Genomic DNA, 23,399 nt, shown 5'->3' with positions numbered 1-23,399 from the left:
CTGATTAAGATTCTAACCAAGTAAGGGGGTACCATTGCTATAACTATTGTTTTCTTTCAAAAATTATTCCATGTGTTCAGGCCACTAGTAGATCTGTTTTGGCTTTTAAGTTTTAGGGAGGAATGTTGAGAAATTAAAAATGGTTTAAAGATGAGGAAGAATGATGCAAGGTTTTGGAATGATTGTTCCTGATGAAGAGTAGCTGAGACATGACTAAATAAATATTCAGTAATTGTGATCAGATGTGCTGGACCTGTGACGGAAGAGAAACAGGGCCTGTCTCAGCTTTCTAGCCAACCATGCTCTGCAGAATACATGTCCTTGGTGCCTTTCCCTGTGCATGGCTAGTTTTGTAGGAGGAGGAACTGTAACAATGACTTAAAAGCAAACGCACTGCAATTCTTGAGACCCCCCCATTCTTGTGCTATAGCCAGGAGTAGATGAAAAGAGCACGAATATCTGCAGGAATGTTAGAGGGGAATTAAAAAAAACCCATTTTGTCAGCTAAAGAGGTCAAGCCATTTTCATTTGATGTGTTTTTACCTTTTAGAACAGTTCCCTGAGAGAAAATGGAGCAAGATTTTACTATTGTTAAGTTTTCCAATTCTAGATTTTGGAGACAATGACCTTGGTAGAGGTCACAGATATTAACTGTGATAAAAATGCCATACCTTTTAATCTGGTGACTTGGTCAGTAGATAGCATTGCCTGTGGAAACTCACAAATGTGTTCAATGAAATTCTGGATCCCACTTATGTTGAACTTTGACTTTTGCAGACTGACTCATAGTCTAGAAGTGAATCCCTTCTCTCTGTGCTCTTCTGGTACAGGAAAGACAAGGTAGCAAAATCTGGACAGAAATAACCATGTTACAGTCTTGCTTTCTTTTTCTCTAAGAGCTACATTTCTTTCTTTCCAACTTGTAGGAAAGACTACATTCCTACTGAAAATGGAAGAAAGTTTACTTCTTAGAAAGGGTAAAATGATGGATGATGACATATAAAAGGAAAGATTTGAGTTAAGCAAAAGGCAATCTGGATATGAAATCTGGATGGATTTATTCTCTCAGTGGTCCCTTTAATAATATGGAAACAAAATTCCCTCTCCCCTTCTTTCTTTGGAATTGATAGGTTATTTAGAGACAGTGTTAAAAAAAATAAAAAGAGGTTTATAGATTGGAAGAGAGGTCAACTTGAGTCAAAACTTACATCATAGTTAAAAGTCTCCAGGGCAGTTAGTTGACAGAAACCAGCTAGGATCATTTGGCAAGAATTACATACCAGTTCATAATGGAATGAAGAGACATTCATGAGCTTTTGGACGTACCCCAAGACCACTGAATTGGTAGCTTATTTTGGAATTTTTTAAAGAAATAATTACTCCAGTTATTATTAACTGCTTTCTGATAGCTCATGGCATGTTATTCATTATTGTTTTCATATGACACCTTATCAAAATAGTTAGGTAATCAACTTTTTGAAGCAACTTTTCATTGAAATGTCGATTTTTTTAAATCATTAAGTGCAATCTTGCCTGTATGAAATGACTATCATATTCTAAGTTCATACCCCTATATAAAATGTTAATGGTACACACTGAAATTTAAGTTAGGACCATGAGTTTGGTTTATAGGTATAGGAAAAATAAATTGTTCTGATTTTCTGCCATGGAGCCTTTTGGTTATTATGAAGACAATTGAAGTGCTTGCCATTGCTTTGGAAAATTGTATAGACTACTCTATGGGGTTGTCTCTTTTTGCATGTATTTGTCTCACGTCTACTTTTCTTTCGCTTTCAGTGCTAAAAGCATATTTTTCACAAGGAGCATTTTTTTTCAAAAATAATTTCCATTATTAATGAGATACACTTTTGAGGTCCCCAACAATAAGAGGCAGTTTGGGCATTGCCACTTAATAGTGCTGCCACCTACTAGCTTTTGGGGGGAAACAAGGAGATGAAAAGGTAAAATGTTACAATAAAATTTGTAAAGTACTATAAAGGTAATACAGAGGATGGAAGAGGTGGCATGCCATCACGAATAGAAGGAATGGCACCACTGTGAGCTATGGATAGGGAATGGGGATATGTAGTAAAGACGTGGAAGAGCTAATCTGGGTAATGGATCAGAACCTGCATTAAATATAAAAGGATGGCTAATTGGCCCTATGGCATCGTCAATTTGGCTTATTTACAGACTTTCAATATAAGTTGGTACAAAAAGAGGGTTGGACTAGATGCCCTTATACTATCTCATCAAAGAGGTACAGCAGCCCTGAAGATTTTCTTCAGATTGAGTGTTGTGCAATTCCATAGAGTAAATCCTAGTTTCAAGAACTGTGGCAGTTGGGGAAGTGGAGGTAGAGTTGCTATTCTTGGGCAGTATGGTGTGATGGAAAGAGCAGGTCTGTGTTCTAACCCTAGAGATAAGCTAGATTTCCTGGGTGATCACTTTTGGTCTTGATTCTTTTTTTCTTAATTGCCAAAATAAGGACATTGAAGGATCATCTCATAGGCTCATTCATTCATCCACCATATATTTATTGAACACCCACTAATTGCTTAGAACTTTCCTTGAAATCTTTAGATACAGTCAAGTGAAATAAGGCTTAGCTCCCATAGCTGCAACTAGAATCATTTATTCTTCAGAGCTGGGGATGGATAGACAAGCTAGGAAAAAGTTAGTTGCAGGAAGGCATGCCTTACGAACATTTACATTCTTAAACCAGAGCAGGTTGTGGATGGCCAGAGACCAAGATTGTAATAGCTTCTGCTGACTTCTTACTAGATTCTGGGCACAGCACTAAGTACTGTATTTAATACTTGCAATAATCTGTTGAGATTGATATATTGTTTTTATTTTATAGATTAGGAAAATGAGACACGGTAAGAAAATATGTAAGGCCACACAGCTCCTTTATGCTTTAAACTCAGGTTTGTTTGACTTTGAAGTGCATCCAAGTCTGGATGTACCTCTTGGGGCCCTTCTCCAGATCTAAGGAATCAAAATTTCAGGAAGTATAACAAAGATGTGTTTATTTTTAAATAGTCTTCCAAGTGATTTAATTGTGCAGTCAGAATAGGCACATTTTCTGTAAAGAGTTACACAAAACAGCAGGGAAACCTACTGGTGGGATAAAGGATAAACAATTGAAAGAGTAAGGATGTATTATGATTTGGAAAGTGCACTAGGCAAGATGTTTGGATTCATATCTCTGTTCTGGGCAGTGATGGATGTGTTTTAGGAAATGTCAGATAGGGCAGTCCGAGTGGCTCAGTGGTTTAGCACCGCCTTCAGCCCAGGGCCTGATCTTGGAGATCTGGGATCGAGTCCCACATCAGGCTCCCTGCATGGAGCCTGCTTCTCCCTCTGCCTGTCTCTGCCTCTCTCTCTCTCTCCCTGTGTCTCTCATGAATGAATAAATAAATAAAAATCTTAAAAAAAAAAAAAAGGAAATGTCAGCCCTTCAGGTGGACCTGGGTTCTAGTCCGTGGTGTTACCCTTACAAAGCAGCAGTGTGAGTAGTAGCAAAAAAAAAAAAATGGTTGGACTGGATGATGTGTAAAACCCCCTGGAAGAGCTATAATTCAGTGATTATAAAGCATGTAAGAGGGCACCTGGGTGGCTCGGAGGTTGAGGGTCTGCCTTTGGCTCAGGTTGTGATCCCAGGGTCCTGGGATCAAGTCCTGCATTGGGCACCCCACGGGGAGCCTGCTTCTCCCTCTGTTTGTGTCTCTCTCTTTCTGTCTCTCATGAATAAATAAATAAAATCTTTAAAAAAACATCTAAGAATTAGGTCTTGTGTAGACTTCTTTTGGTTTGATTAAAAAAAATCAATAAAACTGACCTTAATGAGTACAAATTTACATAATTTTAGACCAACACAAAATACCAAGTCAGAATATAAAATAATTTTCTATAAACTTCTATGGTAATTTGAATTTTTTTCCTGGAAGTAGTTGACTAATTGTCGATTCACTAGGAGGTAGCTACAAAAAAATGACCAGTTATTAAAGCTTACTATTAGTACTTCTCTGGGGTTTTCAGATCCCTTTGAACAATAGCGTTGCATAAATATTTACATGTAGAATGTCATATTTCCTCAAAATCATTGAGAAAATTCCCATTTAAGAGCAAAATGTTCATTTGAAAGTTAATTTATGGGAAAAGGTAGTTTGCGAGTCAACTATTTCAATAGGATTTTGTTGCATTTTAATAGCATTGTCAAAAACTTTGGTGAAAATGTGGACAACACGAATGTAAACTTTTAAGCTAAAGCAAAATTGAGAAGGAAAAATGTCAGAATATATGATTTATACCCAGTATGATAGAATAGGCCCAAACCAATTCATTCTTGCATTTATGTACCTGCTCCCTCTCACCTTCATTGTCTTTTTTCCACTGTAGAATAGGGGTCATTTCTTGGTAGCAGCTCATGTGAGAAAATCTCTATGTTGTAAACTTAAGATAAGCCATGATGTAGCATAGTTGTCCTGTGAAATAGCACAGTCTTAGAATTAGTAGAGACCATGGACCTTGTGAGGGAGATGATGCTCTTTAGTACTGCCTGCTACTGTTCATCCATTTTGAAGATGCACTGAATTCTGGTGAATTGGGAGGAGTCACAGAGATGAGAGGGAGTCTTGAAATTACAAGAATTTCAGGGGTGGGGCACCTGGGTGGCTCAGTGGGTTGAGCATCTGCCTTCAGCTTAGGTCATGAGCCCTGGGATCCAACCCCACGCTGAGCTTCCTGCTCAGTAGGGAGTCTGCTTCTCTCTCTCTCTCTCTGCCCTTGCCCACTGCTCTCTCTGTCTCAAATAAAGAAATAAAATCTTAAAGAAAAAAGAATTTCAGAGGCAACTGATTGTGTGTAGCATGAAGAAAACATGATTGGACTAGGAAATCATTCCTCTTTTATCTTCAGTTTAGGAATATTATTATCTAGAACTGCCTGGTGGGTGGAAGTTACAAAGACACAGACTTTATGCAAGTATAAGAAAGCAAAATAGAAGTTTTTGACAATAGAACAGGCTGTTAACTCTGGAAAAAATCAACAGAAGATGGATCACCTTTGGTTAGGGCAGTCATAGAAGGGGTTAGACTGTGGGTGGATGGTGGGATGTGGGATAGACCATTTTAGTTTTCCAATCTTAGAGGTACATATTTTAGTAAATTATTTAGCTAAACAAATTTACTGATTAGTACAGTATATCATCAAAACTGGATCCTTTATGTACGACTCAGTCCTAATTGCCATAAAATGCAATCCTTGTCTCAAACAACATTTTTGTGATGATTAACTACACAAAGTAATGTAGTGGTCCAAGTTACTTTCTTCCAATTTGTTCTCCATACTTGATTCAGAGTAATCATTAGCAAATACTAACTCTTTATACCACCTTCTTGCTTAAAACACATTTGTTCTGTGCTAATTTTAGGATGAAGACATGCATTCTTAATGTGACCTACACAATCTAGCATATCTTCCCCTTTTCCCAGTTTTATTTTGTAATCACTCTCCATTTCCAATCCCACCACACTGACCTACTATTAAATTCTTGTATATATACCGTATTCACATTTGCTGCCATCATTCCTCATGCTGTTTTTTTTTTTTTTCCATGTGGTGGTGTGGTGTGGATGTCTTTTTCATTTTTTTGAATGACTTGTACTCTCACCCTGAAAATCTCAGTTCACTTTTCACTTAAGCTGGGAAGCCTTCCTGACCTTCTCATTTAGCTCTCATTTCCTATTACACATGCTCATTCTCTGTATTTCTCACATTGATCATTGTTAGAATTTACATTTGATTATATAGCTATTTGATTAGTTTCTGTTTCCCCTACTAGAATATAAATATCCTAAGGAATAGGCATTCTCTGTTTCTAGTTCAAAATTGAACTCCTGCCATCTTGGGATATGTGCATATCACAATAAATAGGTATTGAATGAATAATGTACGTGGAGCACTTACTGAAGAAATGCAGAATAGAAAATTCAGAGAAGGGATGTGATACAGTGACCCCAAGGCAATAAATTAATTTTATATTGTGTTTGCATATTTTAGACTGATTTTATTTTTCTCAAAAGTTCTAAAAACTAGGATTCTTGTATCATAACATATTAATTTTATAGATAAGACCATTTCTACTTCTTAATTTTACAGACAAGGACAGTTAACTAGCTCAAGATGAATAGTTATTAAATAGCAGATTTAAGATAGGAAACCAGGTGCTTGAGATTTTAGGAAAATAACCATTCCCTTGGTATACCCAGGTGTTACATTCTTTTATAACTTGCTTCAAATGGCATGTGTCTTATGATTTTCTTTAGGATTGCATTTGTTCAGTCTGCTCTAATAAAATACTATAGACCAGGTGTCTTAGAGAACATTTATTTCAGTTCTGGAGGCTGGGAGGTCTAAGATCAATGTGCCAGCAGATTTGGTGTCTGATGAGAGCCCTTGAGAGCCCTTTTCCTGGTTTGCAGAGGGCCACCTTTTTGCTGTGTCCTGACATGGAGTCTATGGAGAGCTGTGGTCTCTTCCTCCTCTTACAAGAGCACTAATCCCACAATGGGAACCCAATCCTCCTGATCTTATCTGAACCTAATTACCTCCCCAAAGCTCCCAAATACTATGATATTAGACCCCTCCCTCCCCTCCCTCCTTCCCTTCCTCCCTTCCTTCCTTTTATTTCTTTCTTCTTTTTTTTACATTAGATTTCATTATATGAATTTGGGGGGAACAGATATCCAGTCCATAAAAAGGAGTAGGCTATGTTTTATTTGTACATACTCATCTAAAATATACAGTTTTAAAATTACATGTGGAATTCTCAGTTAATTGGGTTTTAGAGACCTTGACAGGTAGGATTTGAAACGTGAACATAACACTGCCATCTAGTGACAAAAAACTTGAATGAAGTTAGAAAAGTAGAGTAGCGGTTAAGTTCTCTAGGAAAGGAAACAGGAGTCATTCACACAGAGTGGGCCTGGCCACATAACTTGGGGTGGTCATTTCTTTTTAGTGAACATTTGAGGTAGCCGATTCTTACAGTGGTCATGTATTGATAGGTACTAAATAAAACAAATGCTCTTGGCTGTAGGATATCACCCACGTGGTAAGTAGATCATATCCAGTGCTTGTGCCCCTTGACTGGGACCTGTCTCCATGTTCCTCACTCTCTCCATTACTTAGGAACCAGGGAGTTTTGTACTCTGATAACCCAATAAAAAGAAGTTTTCGTCTCAGTTTAAAGAACAAAGTATATTCAGGAACAAACATACAGAAGGAAATGAGTCCTTGGTAAAATTTCCGGATAGATTTTACAGCATTGTTAAGGAAGAAGTAGAATACCAAGATAAACTCCATCTATCCTAAGGGGACACTTAAAGCCACTTTGAGTTAAATTACTATGTGATTTAATGTAAGCACAATAATAAAACACTTCCAGACACGCAATAAATGGCTAGAAAATGAAGAATCTAAGAATTTTCTTTAAATCACTATACTACAAAGGAAACTTGGATCATTTATTTGTATCTCTGAAGTCCTATGCGTAAATGATAGATATTAGCTGATAAATTTTAAATGAATTATTGTCCTGGTACATTAAAATTGCAGATAAAATTATCATCTAAAAATCCCTCGAGCTAAAATTTTATCATGTGCAGATGCCAGATCGAAGAGATAACAATTATTCTATTTCTCTGGAGGCCTAAATAACAAAACCCCATCACTATGAAATGATAATAACTTTGTTGAGTGAGGTGAGATATTTAAGATTTTTTAAAGATAGTCTAGAGGGAATTATTTCTATTTGTCTACTTACTGCTATATTCATTGCAATATATCCCTAAGGTGTTCTAACTCATGGTGTAGAAATGGCCTAACTGGAAATATTAATTACTTTTTATATAAGTCAATGGAAATTATTGCTTTCCTGACATGACTTATTATCCTGTCTCCCCTTCAAGAACAATATTTTATGTGCTGGCAGCAAACATTTTGTAACAGAGTTGCTATTTTGCCAACCATTAAGTTGAAAATCACAGGAGCATGAATAATTTTAAGATAAGAAAAGCATCTGACTTACACATATTTGTTAGTCAATATCTTTAAAGTACTTTTATGTTTATTTTAGGACAAGAGTATATGTATATATATGTGTGTGTGTGTGTGTGTGTGTATATATATATATATATATATATATATATATATAGCCCCATCTCTTTTCACATCATGCACTATATGAGGAATGTAGATAGTACTAGACAATAGCAGATGACAACCTAGCAGGAGTTTGATTTAAAATTAGTTGCCAGAAAGTATGACCTCAACACCGAAGGTACTGATTCTTTGAAAATATTTTTTTTTACATAAGGTGGTGATGATTGTCTTTGTATGGGGCACAGCTGATCTGGACCCCTCCTAATTTTGGGTCACAGAAGGACTCTAGAGGTGTAGTGCTTAAGGTAAAACCTGAAAGATGGTAGAAGCAGTAAGGTGAAGAGCTGAAAGGTGGGCAGACAGTGGCTTGGAAGGGGGTTGTAGGATCAGAATGTTCTAGAGAGAACACAAATGAAAAAGCTTTGTTTGAAATTTTTGGTACCTTATGGTGAAAAAAGAGTTCAACTGCACCAGGGTGAGGTGCATAATATACCAAGGCTCTGGAGGGATCTTCATAGTACAGTGGGTGCAGAACAAGAAATTGACTTCACCCCAGAAAAATGTACTCAGGTGTTTATAACACTGGTAGAAATGAAGGGAGACTAAGTTTTATAGAGGTGCAGAGCAGAAAGAGACCAGTTTCTTTTCAGGGTTTTTGGTGAGAGGAAAGTAGACGGTTGTTCAAGATTCTTGAAGGAGTTGGCATTTTGCCATGATCCTTAAAGGAGAAGCAGGGTGAGGTCTGTGGCAAGTTCATAGTCTGCTTTTGCCTTGACTGTGTTTTGACTCTTGCCTTATTTGTTCAGCTAGGATTGTGTCTAAGCAGAGCCTCCGCATCTGTTCTTAATCTCAACTGCAGCCTTATCCTTTTACCCATGTGCCGGACACTCCTGGCTTACCTTCGAGGATCCCAGAAGGTAAGAACAAAGAACCCAAGTCACAGATTCCAAGATAAAAATCAAGTCTAACAGTGGCAAGTTAGTACTACTTAGTTTTCATGGTCTGACCTTCTACCAGACTGATTTCTATCATCTGCTGTCATCTACCAGATGATAGTAAAGGCCACGTCACCTGTCAAGATGATCAGTGAGCTATTCTGTGGTGCTAGATAAAGGATAATAGAAATGGTTTAATAGTGACATCGGGCACTTTGCTAAACATTCTGTGGATGTAACTGAATCCTCACAATGATTCTGCAGATCTTACAGATGAAGGCCCTGAGGCACAGAAGTTAAGTAATTCGACCAGCATCATGAGACTAGTGAAATGGCAGAGCTAAGATCAGTCCTAGTCCTGAGATTTTTCCACTATACTACTACGTACGCCTCATTGAGATTCTGTGTTTTCATTTAGTTAAGTCCAGGTGAGCAAACTGGAAGCTAGAGACCCGTGGACTTTGAACAATATATAGGGTGGCTACTGCTGTTGGTGGTGATTTACTTCTTTTCCAAACACATACATGTTTTAAGCTACATAAGAGTCTTGGAGAAGATGTCTTGATTAAGATGTGATGTTGTGTGACATGTTGTAAAATGAAGGTTGTAAGAAAACACAAAAGCACTTTGGAAATTAAAACTCAACTGAAATTGTGTTTTGTCTTTGGTTATCCTGCTGTGCATCTGTGTACCTGTATTTCTTTTCTTTGTTGAAATAGTAAGGTGCTGCTGGATCAATACTGATATTTTAAAAGAAGTTGTTAATATGAGGTCACTTTGATGTTCTGTGAGGTTCATATGAGCAGATTTGCTGCAGTGAAACTTCTCAACCTTTTCACATAATTATATTTAGAAGCTCTTTACTTTTAATGCAGTAATTTGTGGAAATAACTCTTTAGGTTGCCTACCATTGTAAAATGCTAGGTTTTGATGCCTATGGCTAGATATTGGCTTGGTGTGAAGAAAGAGAAGATAAATGGCAGGAAATGAAAAGTGCCCACCTAAGTGTCTCAGTATTTAAATAAGTCTTAAAAAAACGGTCCCCTGGTGTGAAACATAGGTATTCAAAGATGCTTGACATTTTATTTTTTTATAAGATCAAGAAGGCATTTAAAACCTTAGATGGAATTGCTTCATTTAAGAAATCTTCTTAGTTTTTTACTACAAAGGGAAATCATATATATTGTACAGCTCAGAACATATGTAAAATATGAAATATGTAAAGTAATCAGTGAAATTTTCTCCTAATATTACTGTGCTATAACAGCCATGGATTACAGTTGGGGTAAGTGCCTTCAGATTTGCATAGAATGCCATTAATTTTAAACATTATAGGATTATATAGTATAGTTTATATGTTCTAACTCTTTTACCTAGGCATATATCTGATGCGTCTTTCTATGTCAGTAATAAACCTTCTCAAATTCTCTGTAATGGTTTGGGTGTTCCACTGACTAGATATGTATCATAATTCATTTCACCAACTATAATTTCTAGGCCTCTGCCATATTTTTAAAACTTTGATACCATAAACAGTGCTATAGTGAAAAACTTTGTACATATATCTTATTTGCTGCATCATTTTCACCATACTGAATTTTATTTAGGTTCCAAGCAGGAGAACCAGAAGATTGCTGGATAAAAGCAGAACATTCCACATAACCTGTGGTGTCACTATCTGTATTTTTTCAGGTGAGGAAACCAAAAGATAATAAAATATTATGTTAGAAGAACACATTTTATGAATGGTATTTTTGTTTTTCTGTAAGTTATTTACTATCACCAACTTGTGATTTTCTCATTACATATCTTAATTTTCTCCATGTGTTGAAAGAGAATTGCCTATTGGCGCTACAAAAAATAAGTGTCTTACACATTATATATGTACTTTTCACATTATAATGTATGAGAGTTGGCCCTCAAGCTGTTAATAATTATTTCCTAAAAGTAAATAGTTTGATTTAGAAAGACTAAAAGAAATAGGATAAAAGTTTTGAAGGTTTAAAAGTATAGATATGATAGTTTAAATGCATATGTCAGAATGCAAAATGTCCATTCATAGAATGTGATTCCATTTAAAATTATATTTGATAAGTGTTTCTTTGATATTAATACTTGGTATTAAATGTCAAATGTTGTGGAAATTTATCCTGTTCAATTCCAAGTTAAAATATCAAGTGATAATCTTTTGCTTTTTAAAAGTCTTTTTAAAGTAAATTTTTATCCTGAACACTTATGTGATATTTTTCAAATTTTAGAACAGAAAGTGATAAACATATTAATTAAGTACATGGACTTTGGAGATGGAGTTATGCGGGATCTATCTCCAACTGCCCTTCTACCTTTATGTTACATAAGCTCTCTGGTTTTTGATTTGTTGTTGTTTCTATCATAAGATGGATTGACAGTAGCACCTGCCTCATGATTTTAAGACTAAAATGAGATCACTCAGGTGAAGTTTTTAGGACAGAATTAGTTATTGTGATTTATGATCTCAGGGGTTAATTATCTCAGTGGCATAGCACCTGACATTTCCTGTTGGTCATTATTTGATAGGACAGAGCTGTTTTGACACCAGGGACAATTGATCTGGATAGGTATGCATGGCTGTTTTGAATCAGACATGTTTTGATGCAGCTGCCTCCAAGAGGCCATTCAGCTTTTGACTTTTACAAAGTTGCCAAGGACTGTTGAAACAGGCATCTGCACTGTTTTATCCCTGGATATCTTATTCATGGTTCCCACCTCTGGAGGCAAGAGATGGGGAGAGGCTCAGGGGTGGGATTAGGACTCCATACAACTCAAGAGGCTGGGGATGGAGTAAGAGTCCAGGATGAGATGAGGATTAAGGGTGTAGCAAGGGTCAGGGCTGGGTTAGAACACAGGGAGTGAAAGATCAGAAAAGCAGGAGGGTCAGGGAATGTTGACACATTTGTAACTCGATTTGTTCTAAACTGTAGCTGTGTTCAAATATTCTGGTTCAATTGGAGAACAACCAAGAGACTCAGATCCTGTAGTCTTGCCATGAATGAACACGTATTCCAGACGGTTTGCATTCTGTCTCTCACTAATTGCCTGACCTCAACTGGGTTGCCCTTTCTGGCTTTCGTTTTCTTACCTGTGAAATAGGGATGCTTCTACCCACCTCATTGTTCTGTTGTGAGAATTAAATGAGAACATCTATCCAAAATGCCTGGTCTGGCTTTCTCCCTGATGCCTAAAATTAGAAGCCCCGATTTCTTTTGACCTAAAAGGTCTTTTAAAGGAGGTGAATAAAGGGAGCAGATAACCCTTAAGGGTATCTCATATAACTGTTACCTAGGGCTTTTTTTTTTTTTTTTCAGGAGAATTCAGAAAGAAAAGCCACAAAGCATGCTGTTAACGTATCAACCTTTAATTTAAAATGAAAGGATTTTTTTTAACTTACACATTTCAGACTTGATAAAGCTAAAGGACACAGCCAATTTTGCTTAAATAATGTCTTATGCCTGTGCCAGAGTGGAGTCTCACCTGGACAGCTTCTTGACAATTTCCCTGGAACTCTGTCCTTGCTTGTTAGTTAACTCACTTCTAACTTCCTGTCCACTTTTTAATGAGACCTTTGTCCTTCCTCTCATTTGATTCTGGCAAGAGCTTTAACAATCCTTTAACTTTTAAGTTAGTTGGCATTCTATTTGTCTTCGTGAGTCCTTCAGAACTCTTGGTATATCTACATCTCTTGTGCTAGGTTGGAGAGAACCATAGTTTCCCAGTTTCTACACACATTTTCTGTTGAATAACCACACGCCATCTATTGTTATAGGCTGTAGTGGTTCACTCACCAGTTTCAGGTTACTTGTCTTAGTAAGTCTCCTACTTCCATCATTTTACAGAGAACTAACCTGAGGGGTTGGTAGGCAAACAGTATGGCCAAGAAAGCCTGATTTCCTTTTATTTTTTTTTTAAGATTTTATTTATTTATTCATGAGAGACACACAGAGAGGCAGAGACATAGGAAGAGGGATGAGAAGCAAGCTACCTGTAGAGAGCCTGATGCGGGACTCAATTCCTGGACATCACACCCTGAGCCAAAGGCAGATGCTCAACCGCTGAGCCACCCAGGCGTCCCAAGAAAACCTGATTTTCAATTAGTTACTTGTCGTTCCTTCCAGTACATTATGATGGACTGTTAATTTGAACCTCGTTTTACCTACAAGAAGACACTGGGAGGAGAAGGCATTATCATCAACGCACAAGTTTGTTTGCGTTTTCCTTGTCCAGCCTCCTCGATATAATTCTTCTTCTCCCTAGCCGTGCCAAGATGAATTTGTCTTTAACTGTCTAATAATTTCCTAACACTTCCATCTTTTGTGTGGGCTCTGAATTGGTTGAGCTCTCTGTTTCCCTGTGCCACTGTAGGTAGATTATTAAATGGTAATCATTGTTTTCCTGGGTTTTTATCCCAATGAAACAATTACCAGCACTTTTGCTATGGGGTTTAAGATGTTATGATTTGAGGTTTTGGATCGTGAGAAATCTTAACTGGCTAGAAGCCATAAAGTGGGCCTATATTTTAGGTTGAGTGTCAGGGGAGTATACAAGATGTACAGCAGATTTGGAGCTAGAGGTTGGTGAAAAATGTAGAATAATTCAAATATCCAGGAGCTGCTTAAATAAATAAATACATGCCCATATTATCCATACATTGACACGTGATGTTTCCTAACTCTGACTTGCAGGTGTTGTTTTATTCTAGCCTTTGAGAATTCCATTTTGTTACGTGATTTCTTTTTTGTTTGTTTAAGATTTTATTTATTTATTCACGAGATACTGAAAGAGAGGCAGAGACATAGGCAGAGGGAGAAGCGGGCTTTCCATGGGGAGTCCGATGTGGGGCTTGATCCCAGGACCCCAGGATCATGACCTGAGCGAAAGGCAGATGCTCAACCACTGAACTACCCAGGCGTCCCTCGTTTTGTGATTTCTTTTTTTTTTTCTGATTTGATTTAATTTTTTTAGTTTTAATTTTTTTTTTCGTTTTGTGATTTCTAATGCTCAACTATACCTATAATGATTTTTGTGTGTGTGTCTTTATAATTTCCCTTCTCACTTTAATATTTTATCACTCACCTAGCTGTCAAATTTTACCCTGTGTTTACTTAGGAAGAGGAAAGAAGTCCTCTTTGTGGGACATATATTAAAATCCCCCTGACTTGTGCCTCATGTGCTTCCGTAGGTGTGCACGTGGCAGCCCATCTGGTGAATGCCCTCAACTTCTCCGTGAACTACAATGAGGATTTCACTGAACTGAATGCAGCAAGATACCGAGACGAGGTGGGTGGTCTCTGTCTTCTCGGTTGCCTTTCACTTCTCTTGAGCTGACTAATGAAGGTCTGTGAATTTCACGGAAAATTTGTACCTTGCTGCTCCTTTTGAGTGCTTTTAAAATGCAGTTGTCAAGTTGAGTTCTGTTCCTTTTCAATAGAAAATATAGGTAATTACTATTTCACAGTGTCTCCTGCTGAAAATGGGAGTTCGAGAGTGTCTACTTTTTATATTCTGCGTGTTCAGATGGCTGCCACTCAGGCCTGCCTTCTGCCTCCCAGCAGCGTCGTCTGCTTCTCGTCCAGGGGCCACTGCCGAGAGTGCCTTTACAGGGCGCACGTTTTTTAATAACTGAGATACTGCGCTTGGGGGGAAAAAGGGCGGAAGGGCAGCTTGACTATTTGAAGATCCTGAATAACCTGTTTATTTGACTTAAAAAATATTATTGGGTTTTAGTGGTTACTCTGTTTTGTTTTAATCTTTGAAACAGGTGACCTTGAGCTGAGTTCTGTTCCCGGGAATATCTGACTTAGGGCTGCTTTTCTCCATGGGAAGCCACCCATGAAGAGAAATTGTATGTGCAGGGTGCCGGGCCAGAGCCGAATGAATACACGTACTGCCCTGGTTAGCGATCGTTCAGTACTTCATCCTGTCCTCAGTCTGCCTTTGCCTGCCACCAACACTGCATCAAAATCAAACCGCTGGCTGTGGCATTGGGTCTCCCCACCCTGCTTTGCTAAATCTGGTGTGACTTTGTAAGGTTATCCCCCATCTTCCCAGGCTCCGACCTCTCATCCACGTATCACCCAAGTTACCGAGATTAATACTGCTGTGATTCTGTGCTGCTTCATCTCCTTCCCAGAAGAAAACGAAGGGAAGACTAACAACAAACCAAGAAACAAGTCACAAAACCAAAATGGCAAGCAGCCTTTCAGAAGTTCTTTGACTAGACACGAGTTTTCTTAAAAATGCCAATATGATTTAACTGATCTAGGTTGGGATTAGGCATTGATATCTTTTTTAAAAGTTCACTTGCTAATTGGGGTGAGTACCCAGCATTAAGAACCACTGACAAAGCCAGCTCCTTCACAAGCCACTGGAAGCTCTTCAAATGTAATGATTCCAGAACTGGAGATGTCTCCTTTTCTCTTTCCCACGACCTACCACCATTCCTCTATCCCTTTCTGCCCACAGCACATGGGCTTCTTTGTTTCCTACCTCTGCCATCGACTTTCCTTCTTCGCTTCTCTCTCTTGTTTATGTAAAAATCTAAGGTATTTACTAGCTATAATGGTTCTATCATTTTAATGGCATATACTTGTGCTTCACAGTCTAGTAATTTTAGTCACTTTAGGTTTTTTAGTTATTAAGTTTCTTTCATTTTTATGAAGGGTATATGCCCCCCCCCACAAATATTTTAAAACAGATAAAGTTTAAAAGTGAAATCTCCTCCAAAAGTAGCCAGTTAACAACTTTCTGTTCTCTTATATTTTGAGTGACATTTTATGAGACCTATTCCTCAGCAATTTTCTTGTTTCCATAATTACATGTACTATTGCTTGCTGTATCTGAAAGTGTAGATCTATCATTCTTTTCATATTAATGTGTGATAGTGTATTTTTAGCCTTTTCCTTATTCATAGATGTTTAAGTTGTTTTTGAGTTTCTGTTACGATCCACACTCCAATAAATTTTTTTTTTTTTTTTTAATATGCTTTGGCTAGGCAGATTCCTAGAAGTAGTATCTGGTTTCAAAGGAATGTACATTTTTAGTTTTGTTGGACATTGCCAACTTGGCTTCTAAAAAGGCTTCATTGGTTGACACATTTCTACCAAGTTTGTCAGAATGCTTATATCTGCACCTTAATCGTTTTTGTTTTTCTTTAATTTTTGCCGATCTGACAGATGAAAAATGGTAACTCATTGTTTTAATTTCTATTTCCCCTTGCTTTTTTTCCTTCCTTCCTTCTTTTTTTCTCCCTCTTTTCTTTATTTTAGTTAATATTTTTGAATCCTTGGTAGGCACCAGAGAGTATGCTAGATGAGGATAAAAATGCACACACACACACACACACACACACATACTGCATGCAAAAACAGATACAGTCTTCTGTGAGTTGTCTTTGAGAAAGGTGGGTTTGTGCCACGTGCTCTATTGTCCTTTGCTTTGTGCTCTCTCTCGGTCTTCTGCAGATTTCTAGTGACCCACCCTGCAGCTGCTGAGTGGCACATTCTTGATGGCCTAGCTGAATCTGCCTCATCCTGTCATGTGTGAAACTATCTCTTACTCTCACATTCCATCCTCATTCCCTGGCGGTGATAATTTGTTGCATCTTCTGAGTTCTCACAGCTAAATGTTCATATTTCTGGTATTACCACTTTGTTCAGTTGGCCTTGTATTTCCAGGAGTTGTTTATATAGAAGGTTACTCTAGGTTACTCTTGAGCTGTGTTCCTAATGTCAGAGGTAAAAGTCATCTGGCCCCAATGGGAAGAGAAAATATTCATGAGCAAGTGGCCTCTATTCAAGGCTTCTCAATTTTTTTCATATGAATGGCTTCCCTCTTTGTATATAGAGTGGCCTGACTCCAGATTCAATGGAGGCCTAGGAAAGAATTTCAAAAATTATGCAATATTAAGCACCATTAGGATGAAAAACAAATCCACAAATCTACTTGGGATTGATCTCAGTTTTCCAGAAGATAGAAAGGGAGTTGCCTAAAGTCCATTGCGCCATGAAAGATGTAGTTTAAAGGACAGATTACACTAACAATATTAATTTTTATAATTCTGAGTAATAAGAACCTGTCCTCTTTGAGTATCATCACTCACAGTATTTGAAACATTGTAAGTATTCAATTAGTATTCTTTGCACTGAATTTACAGTGACAACCCTCCCTACATATTTTATCATTTTTGATTCTCACTGTCTTGACATGTTGTAGGTGCAGTATGGCAATTATGGTGGACAAAGTAATTATTAATATTTCCACATTATAGTCAAAGATATTGAATCTCAAAATAGTCAAAAGGTGGGCTTTGGGCCACTATTACAAGCTTTAGCCATTAAGATGAAAGTCTACATTTTATGACTCTTTATCCAGGGCTCTTCCTTTTTCAGAAGGACAGTCTCTCCATGTTGGATATTTTTTAAAGATTTTATTTATTTATTTGAAAGAGTGTGCATACATGAATAGGGAGAAGGGCAGAAGGGAGAAGGAGAAGCAGACTCCCTGCTGAGTATGGAACCCAAATGCAGGACTCAACGTGGGGCTCAGTCCTAGGACCCTGAGATCTGAGTCAAAGTCAACTGCTTAACTGACTGAGTCACCTATGTGCCCCTCTAATGGGCTGGATTTTGTGCTTGTTAGAATCTCCTCTAGTGTCATGAAAACGTGAAACTTGATTGAATTTCTCATTTCCACTGGGAGACTAGTATCTTAAATGTCTAATGGATCACATACCCAGCAGACTCCTTGCAAAATTTTGCATTATCAATGTTTTATTTTTCAGTCCACTTTTTTTTCCTTTTTCTCAGGATCCTAGAAAACTTCTCTTCACAACCGGTAAGTTGTTATTGATTGCTCTTTCTGAAGATTCAGGGAAATCTTTGAGAATAAGCATAATTGAATTACATAGCAATTAAATGTATGTTAAAATAAAACATGAAAACTTTGCGATCAGAACAAATGTTACCAAACATAAATTGCATTGAAAACAGAGGGGCAAGGCAAATGGTGAGGTTCGAATGAATGAAGAGTAAAAGTTAAGTAAATGCATTTGCCTTTCATATGTTCTTCCAATGACAATGATGTGATGCCATATGGTTGTTGAGGACATGCTTTGTGCCACTGGTTGTGGCAAGTAGTATTAGAAATAATACACAGAATAGACTCCTACCCTCAAGGTGTTAGAAAGAAACACCAAGCACTCTGATTATTGATGCAGTTTTTAAAACTCAGTAATTTAGTAGAATATTTGATGATCTTAAAGCCTACATAAAAAGAGGGGAATAGTCATTTAAATCGGTTATTTTTCTTTTTTTTAAATTTTTATTTATTTATTTATTTATTTTGTTTATTTATTTATTTATTTATTTATTTATGATAGTCCCACAGAGAGAGAGAGAGAGGCAGAGGGAGAAGCAGGCTCCATGCACCGGGAGCCCGATGTGGGATTCGATCCCGGGTCTCCAGGATCGCGCCCTGGGCCAAAGGCAGGCGCCAAACCGCTGCGCCACCCAGGGATCCCAATCGGTTATTTTTCTTGAAGTGTATTTCCTTTTTCATCTATAATTTACTTTTTCTTCTCTAGCATATTGTCTGTGAAATCTCTAGATAAATGTCTAGACTATTTATTCGTTAAACCACATTTAAACATCTCAAAATTTTACCCTGATGTTAGTATAATTCTTACTAAAATTCTTCTCTTTCTCAGCCTTACATTAATAAGTATGAAAGAACAGAACTGCATTTGGGGCATTTTTAGCACATTATTTCAGAGATAAGGACAATTTGGTAGTTGAGATGGTGTGTGTCTTGGCTATCATAAACACCCTATTAAGGATCAAGATTGTATGTAAGACTGAGGCATGGCTTTGTCAAATACATTGTTTTTTTTTTTTTTTCAATCAGTTTTAGGAAAATAGCTATAATTCTGGTGTTTTCCCCTTCCCTGACACAGTATATTTGATTATAAACTTTTTTTTTCTGTTTATATGTATGATGTTTGCCACTTACAAAGTATTTCACAGTTTTCTCTTTAGGAGCACAATTTTAGTTATGCTTATAACTTTGCTCATTGAAAGCATGTTTTTTATTTAAGCCTTAAGAATTGGATGAGAAATAGAAAGAAAAAACAGAAAAACAAAACCTTATATATGAATCATTGTATGTTTTGGTTCATAGGAATTATTTTTACAGAAATAATCAAGAACTTTGTTTTAATATTATTTTTCATAGCAGCAAATATAGGTGAAACATTGGGATATTTAAAGTGTTTGAAAAAATTTAGTTTCCAAACATATAACATGATTTCTTGTATGATGAATATAGTACATTAAGGAGCTTAGCATAATGAATACTTGTATAGAAGCAGGTGATCTCTTCATGTAGCATGAAACCCCATCATCCTGTGTTACTTCCCAGAGGTTCCCATGAGTGGTATTGGACTAACTAGAGATAATACTTCAAAACACAGATTTCCTGGCTCCATCCTAGAGAGTCTCTGTGGTGTGACCCAACAGTACATATTATTAACCTTACCATGTATCTAAGGAGCTTCCATTTCACCCTTGCTGGACATCTCATCATACTCTTGTAATTACCTTCTCACAACACCTAACTTTTGTCTACTCTCTTACTCTGTTCTTTCTTTTTTTTTAACCCTGTCTACATCTGCTCATCTTTGAGTCTCAGCTGACATGCCCCCATCATCCACAAATTCCTTCCTGATTCCAATAGGCAGAGCTGGTCTCTATTTTAGTGTAGGTTCCTAAAGATGCATAGCTAAAGTACTATATTGTAGAATAATTTTTTTCCTTACATATATAATCTTTTCCACTGGAAGGTGAGCTGCTTCACTGTGAGGCAGGGCTTCCCTTAGGGCAGTCAGGAACCTCAAGTAAACGTTTTTTTTTGGGGGGGGGGATTTCTGTCAATACAGACAACAGGAATCACCCCAAATCAGCATGTCAACATTATTTTAGTGTCCCAATCTACATTATTTTATGAAAGAAATTCTGTGCTGGCCAGAGGAGCCATCCACTTCCTACGTTGTTAGCTTGGAATATATTCTGGGACCCCTAAGTATGAGTCTAGGGCTTATAGGGCATCTGATTGACCCTACTGACTAGTAGATGAGGGAACAAAGCAGAATCAGAGGATGGCAGTGGGATAAGAGAGAATTTTCTACAAAAGACTTAATCTAGCTTTGTATTACTAATATGTCTATGACAAACTATTTCATGCTATCTTTGAACTTTGTTAGATACAGTGCCTAGGAAAAATCATGTTTCTGATGGAGGAAAATGCATGCGTGTTTTTAGATGTTCTAGTGATAATGACTATTTTTTTATTGGTTAATATATTTCTTGGATTTTAGTTTGTTTAATATTACACAGAGTCTTCTCTCTCCTTGTCTTTAAATATTTTTCAATGTAGTCCACAACTGAGAAATTAAGATTGTTTTGTAGAAACTAAAGCCTTGGCAATTCAAGTAACATAAAATATAGTAGTTAGATCACTCAATAAGAAATGTTAAAAACAGTCCAATTAAGAATTTATAAAATAAAACAAATTTGAAAGATTTAATTATTCAAACATGCATTTCCAAATGTTTACTACATTATTTCCAAATTTGGTAGTACCTTGTATGATGACAATAAAATGCACAGTATCCAATTTCAATTAGGAAAAACACTCATAAACAAATAGAACTGTGTTTCCAGTTATGTTTGAGAAAACAGGATAATGAGTACAAGATGGTATATTTCTGACCACATCTGGGTATGGACAAAAATGACCTCTCAGTTTCATCTAGAAATGGAAGTACAGTGCAATCATTCACTTTAAAGGCAACTAATTAACGAATCTAATATGCATAGATAAAAAGTAATAAGACTAAACATACAAGCATGTCTTTTCCTAAGAAAACAATTATAGTTTTTGCTTCATAACTTGAAGGATTCAGAATTCACAGGGTACTTCACTTTGGCAAGTAACTTTGCCTAGGAAGCTTTGATTAACTCAGTTACTTTCAACCTGTGCTTCCAGACTCCTGGAATGCATGTAGTAATAGAAGCTAATATGTTGGATCTTAGCTGTCGTTGGAGCTAGGTTAGGGTGCCCTTTGATGTACCTGGAAAACACTTAGCTCTCTTTGAGTACTTAATGTTTCACTTGTCTGCTTATCCTATTTCCTACATTGAACTGAGATTTCTTTTAGAGCAGGATTCTTTTTTTTTTTCTCAATTAAGAGCATACTGCAGTTGCCCAGAAAATACTCACTGAAGATAAAAGCCAATTGTTTAACTCTGCTGCTTGATACAAAGCTATCCTTTACAGCATCCAGATGATCAGTTTAATTCCAGTGACAGAAAATCAGAGCTTCTTAAGGTACTCCTTTTTTTTTTTCTGGACTGTTACAATTGTAATATTTTTTTGTTGTTGTTAAAGATTATTTATTCGAGAGAAAGAGAGAGAGTATGAGCAGAGGAAAGAGTAGAGAGAAAGGGAGAGAAGCAGACTCCCTGCTGAGCATAGACCTCGTTGTGGGGCTCGATCTCATGACCCTTATAGACCATGGCTTGAGCCGAAATCGAGAGTTGGACACTTAACCGACTGAGTCACCCGGCGCCCCTAATTTTTTCTTTTTATTGCTAATTATAAGTAACTTTTTCTTCATTGATCTTGTCTATTACTTTATAAACTACAAACTCTGATCTTTTTATACTTCCAGGAGCAAGAAAGGAAACATGAATCCTTTAGATGAAAAAGATAACTTCTTAAATCTGAAAGAATATTAAAAAGCATTGATTTGATTCTCCCAAATTTACAAATGAGATCCAGTGAGATTGGGGTTTGGCCCAAGGGACAGTACCTGGATCATTATCCCATAATGTGCATCCTATTGGCCAAGCTGTCTACCTCATCTTCAAGTGACTGATGTCAGCTATTTTCCTATCCACCTCCTAAAATAATTCCAATACATTTTCTGTGTTCTGCTCTAAAAGGAATTCTCTAGTTAAATGTTTGAGGAAAGATCTGTTCAAATTTAAACTGGTTTCTTGATAATAGTACTTCCCAGACCTAATATACTAATGTGTCCTGTGACTCTTTAAGGAATAGTTATTATACTTTGAGTAATAGAAATTAATATCTCAAGGAATTAATGTTACAAGTAATATACTTTGGGAATTATGCCTGTACACTAAACATACTCAGTTTTTTCAGGTGTCCTGATGAAGTGATTTATAGACATTTCATAACTAATCTTGGCATATTTAGAACCACATGGGAAACCTTGTGTGCAGGCACAGTAGACCTTAATGAAGCCCCAAGAAAATTATCGAAGAGGCCTTTCCAGCCACACATTTTACATCATGGAGCCATCTGGGATTCTATCATTTATTTATTCATCTGGTCAAATAACCTTTCTTTTTTTTTCAATTACTTGAAGTGAGAGAGAAAGACCTCTTTTTTATTTTTTCCTTCAAATGTATTGTTACAATTGAAGTACGCTAAATTTTACATATGTAAATTATGCTATTCTATTGGTTTTGACATATGTATATACTTGTAAAGCCAAGACCAAAATCAAGATGACAAATATATCTATCATTCCAAGAAGTTTTATGTCCTTTTATAATGCATCCTCCTCTTAGCAGCTACTCTGCTTTCTGTCACTGGAGAATGGTTTGGATATTCTAGAATACTATATAAAAGGAATCACAGAGTTTATATTCTTGGGAATTTTTGAGGAGGAGAATGTCTGGCTTTTTTCATTCAGTCAAATAATTTGTGATTCATGTATGTCATTGCTTTTAGTTCATTTTTTTTTAAACTGCTGATTAATTTTCCAGGTACAGATAATACCACAATTGTTTATCCACTCATTTGATTTTTTTTTTTTATTTATTTATGATAGTCACACACACACACAGAGAGAGAGAGAGAGAGAGAGAGAGAGAGAGAGAGAGGCAGAGACACAGGCAGAGGGAGAAGCAGGCTCCATGCACCGGGAGCCCGACGTGGGATTCGATCCTGGGTCTCCAGGATCGCGCCCTGGGCCAAAGACCGGCGCTAAACCACTGCGCCACCCAGGGATCCCTCATTTGATTTTTTTTAAAGATTTTATTTTATTTATTTGAGAAAGAGGAAGAGTGCATGCACAAGGAGAGAGAGAGGGAGAAACAGACTCCCCACTGAGCAGGGAGCCTGATGCAGGGCTCAATCCCAGGATCATGGGATCCCATGGGATCGTGGCCTGAGCCA

General features: G+C 37.1%; 1 protein-coding gene across 5 annotated transcripts in view; it reads left to right on the top strand.

Annotated features, from left to right (window-relative positions):
• The window catches only part of NOX4 (NADPH oxidase 4), a 167,301-nt gene that overhangs the window by 17,056 nt on the left and 126,846 nt on the right, over positions 1 to 23,399 (top strand). For 3 of the 5 annotated variants that reach the window (XM_055320777.1, XM_055320775.1, XM_055320774.1), the window contains 4 exons: positions 8,976 to 9,086; positions 10,712 to 10,796; positions 14,320 to 14,417; positions 17,945 to 17,972. In XM_055320777.1, the coding sequence (XP_055176752.1) occupies positions 8,976 to 9,086; positions 10,712 to 10,796; positions 14,320 to 14,417; positions 17,945 to 17,972 (322 nt within the window). The remainder of the gene's footprint in view (positions 1 to 8,975; positions 9,087 to 10,711; positions 10,797 to 14,319; positions 14,418 to 17,944; positions 17,973 to 23,399) is intronic. The other 2 variants (XM_055320778.1, XM_055320776.1) reach the window with 2 other exon arrangements.

Source organism: Nyctereutes procyonoides, unplaced genomic scaffold (assembly GCF_905146905.1).
Source record: "Nyctereutes procyonoides isolate TBG_1078 unplaced genomic scaffold, NYPRO_anot_genome, whole genome shotgun sequence".
Classification (NCBI taxonomy): Eukaryota; Metazoa; Chordata; class Mammalia; order Carnivora; family Canidae; genus Nyctereutes; species Nyctereutes procyonoides.
The sequence above is the reverse complement of the archived record's forward strand: the minus strand, read 5'-3'. Positions and strand labels throughout refer to the sequence as shown.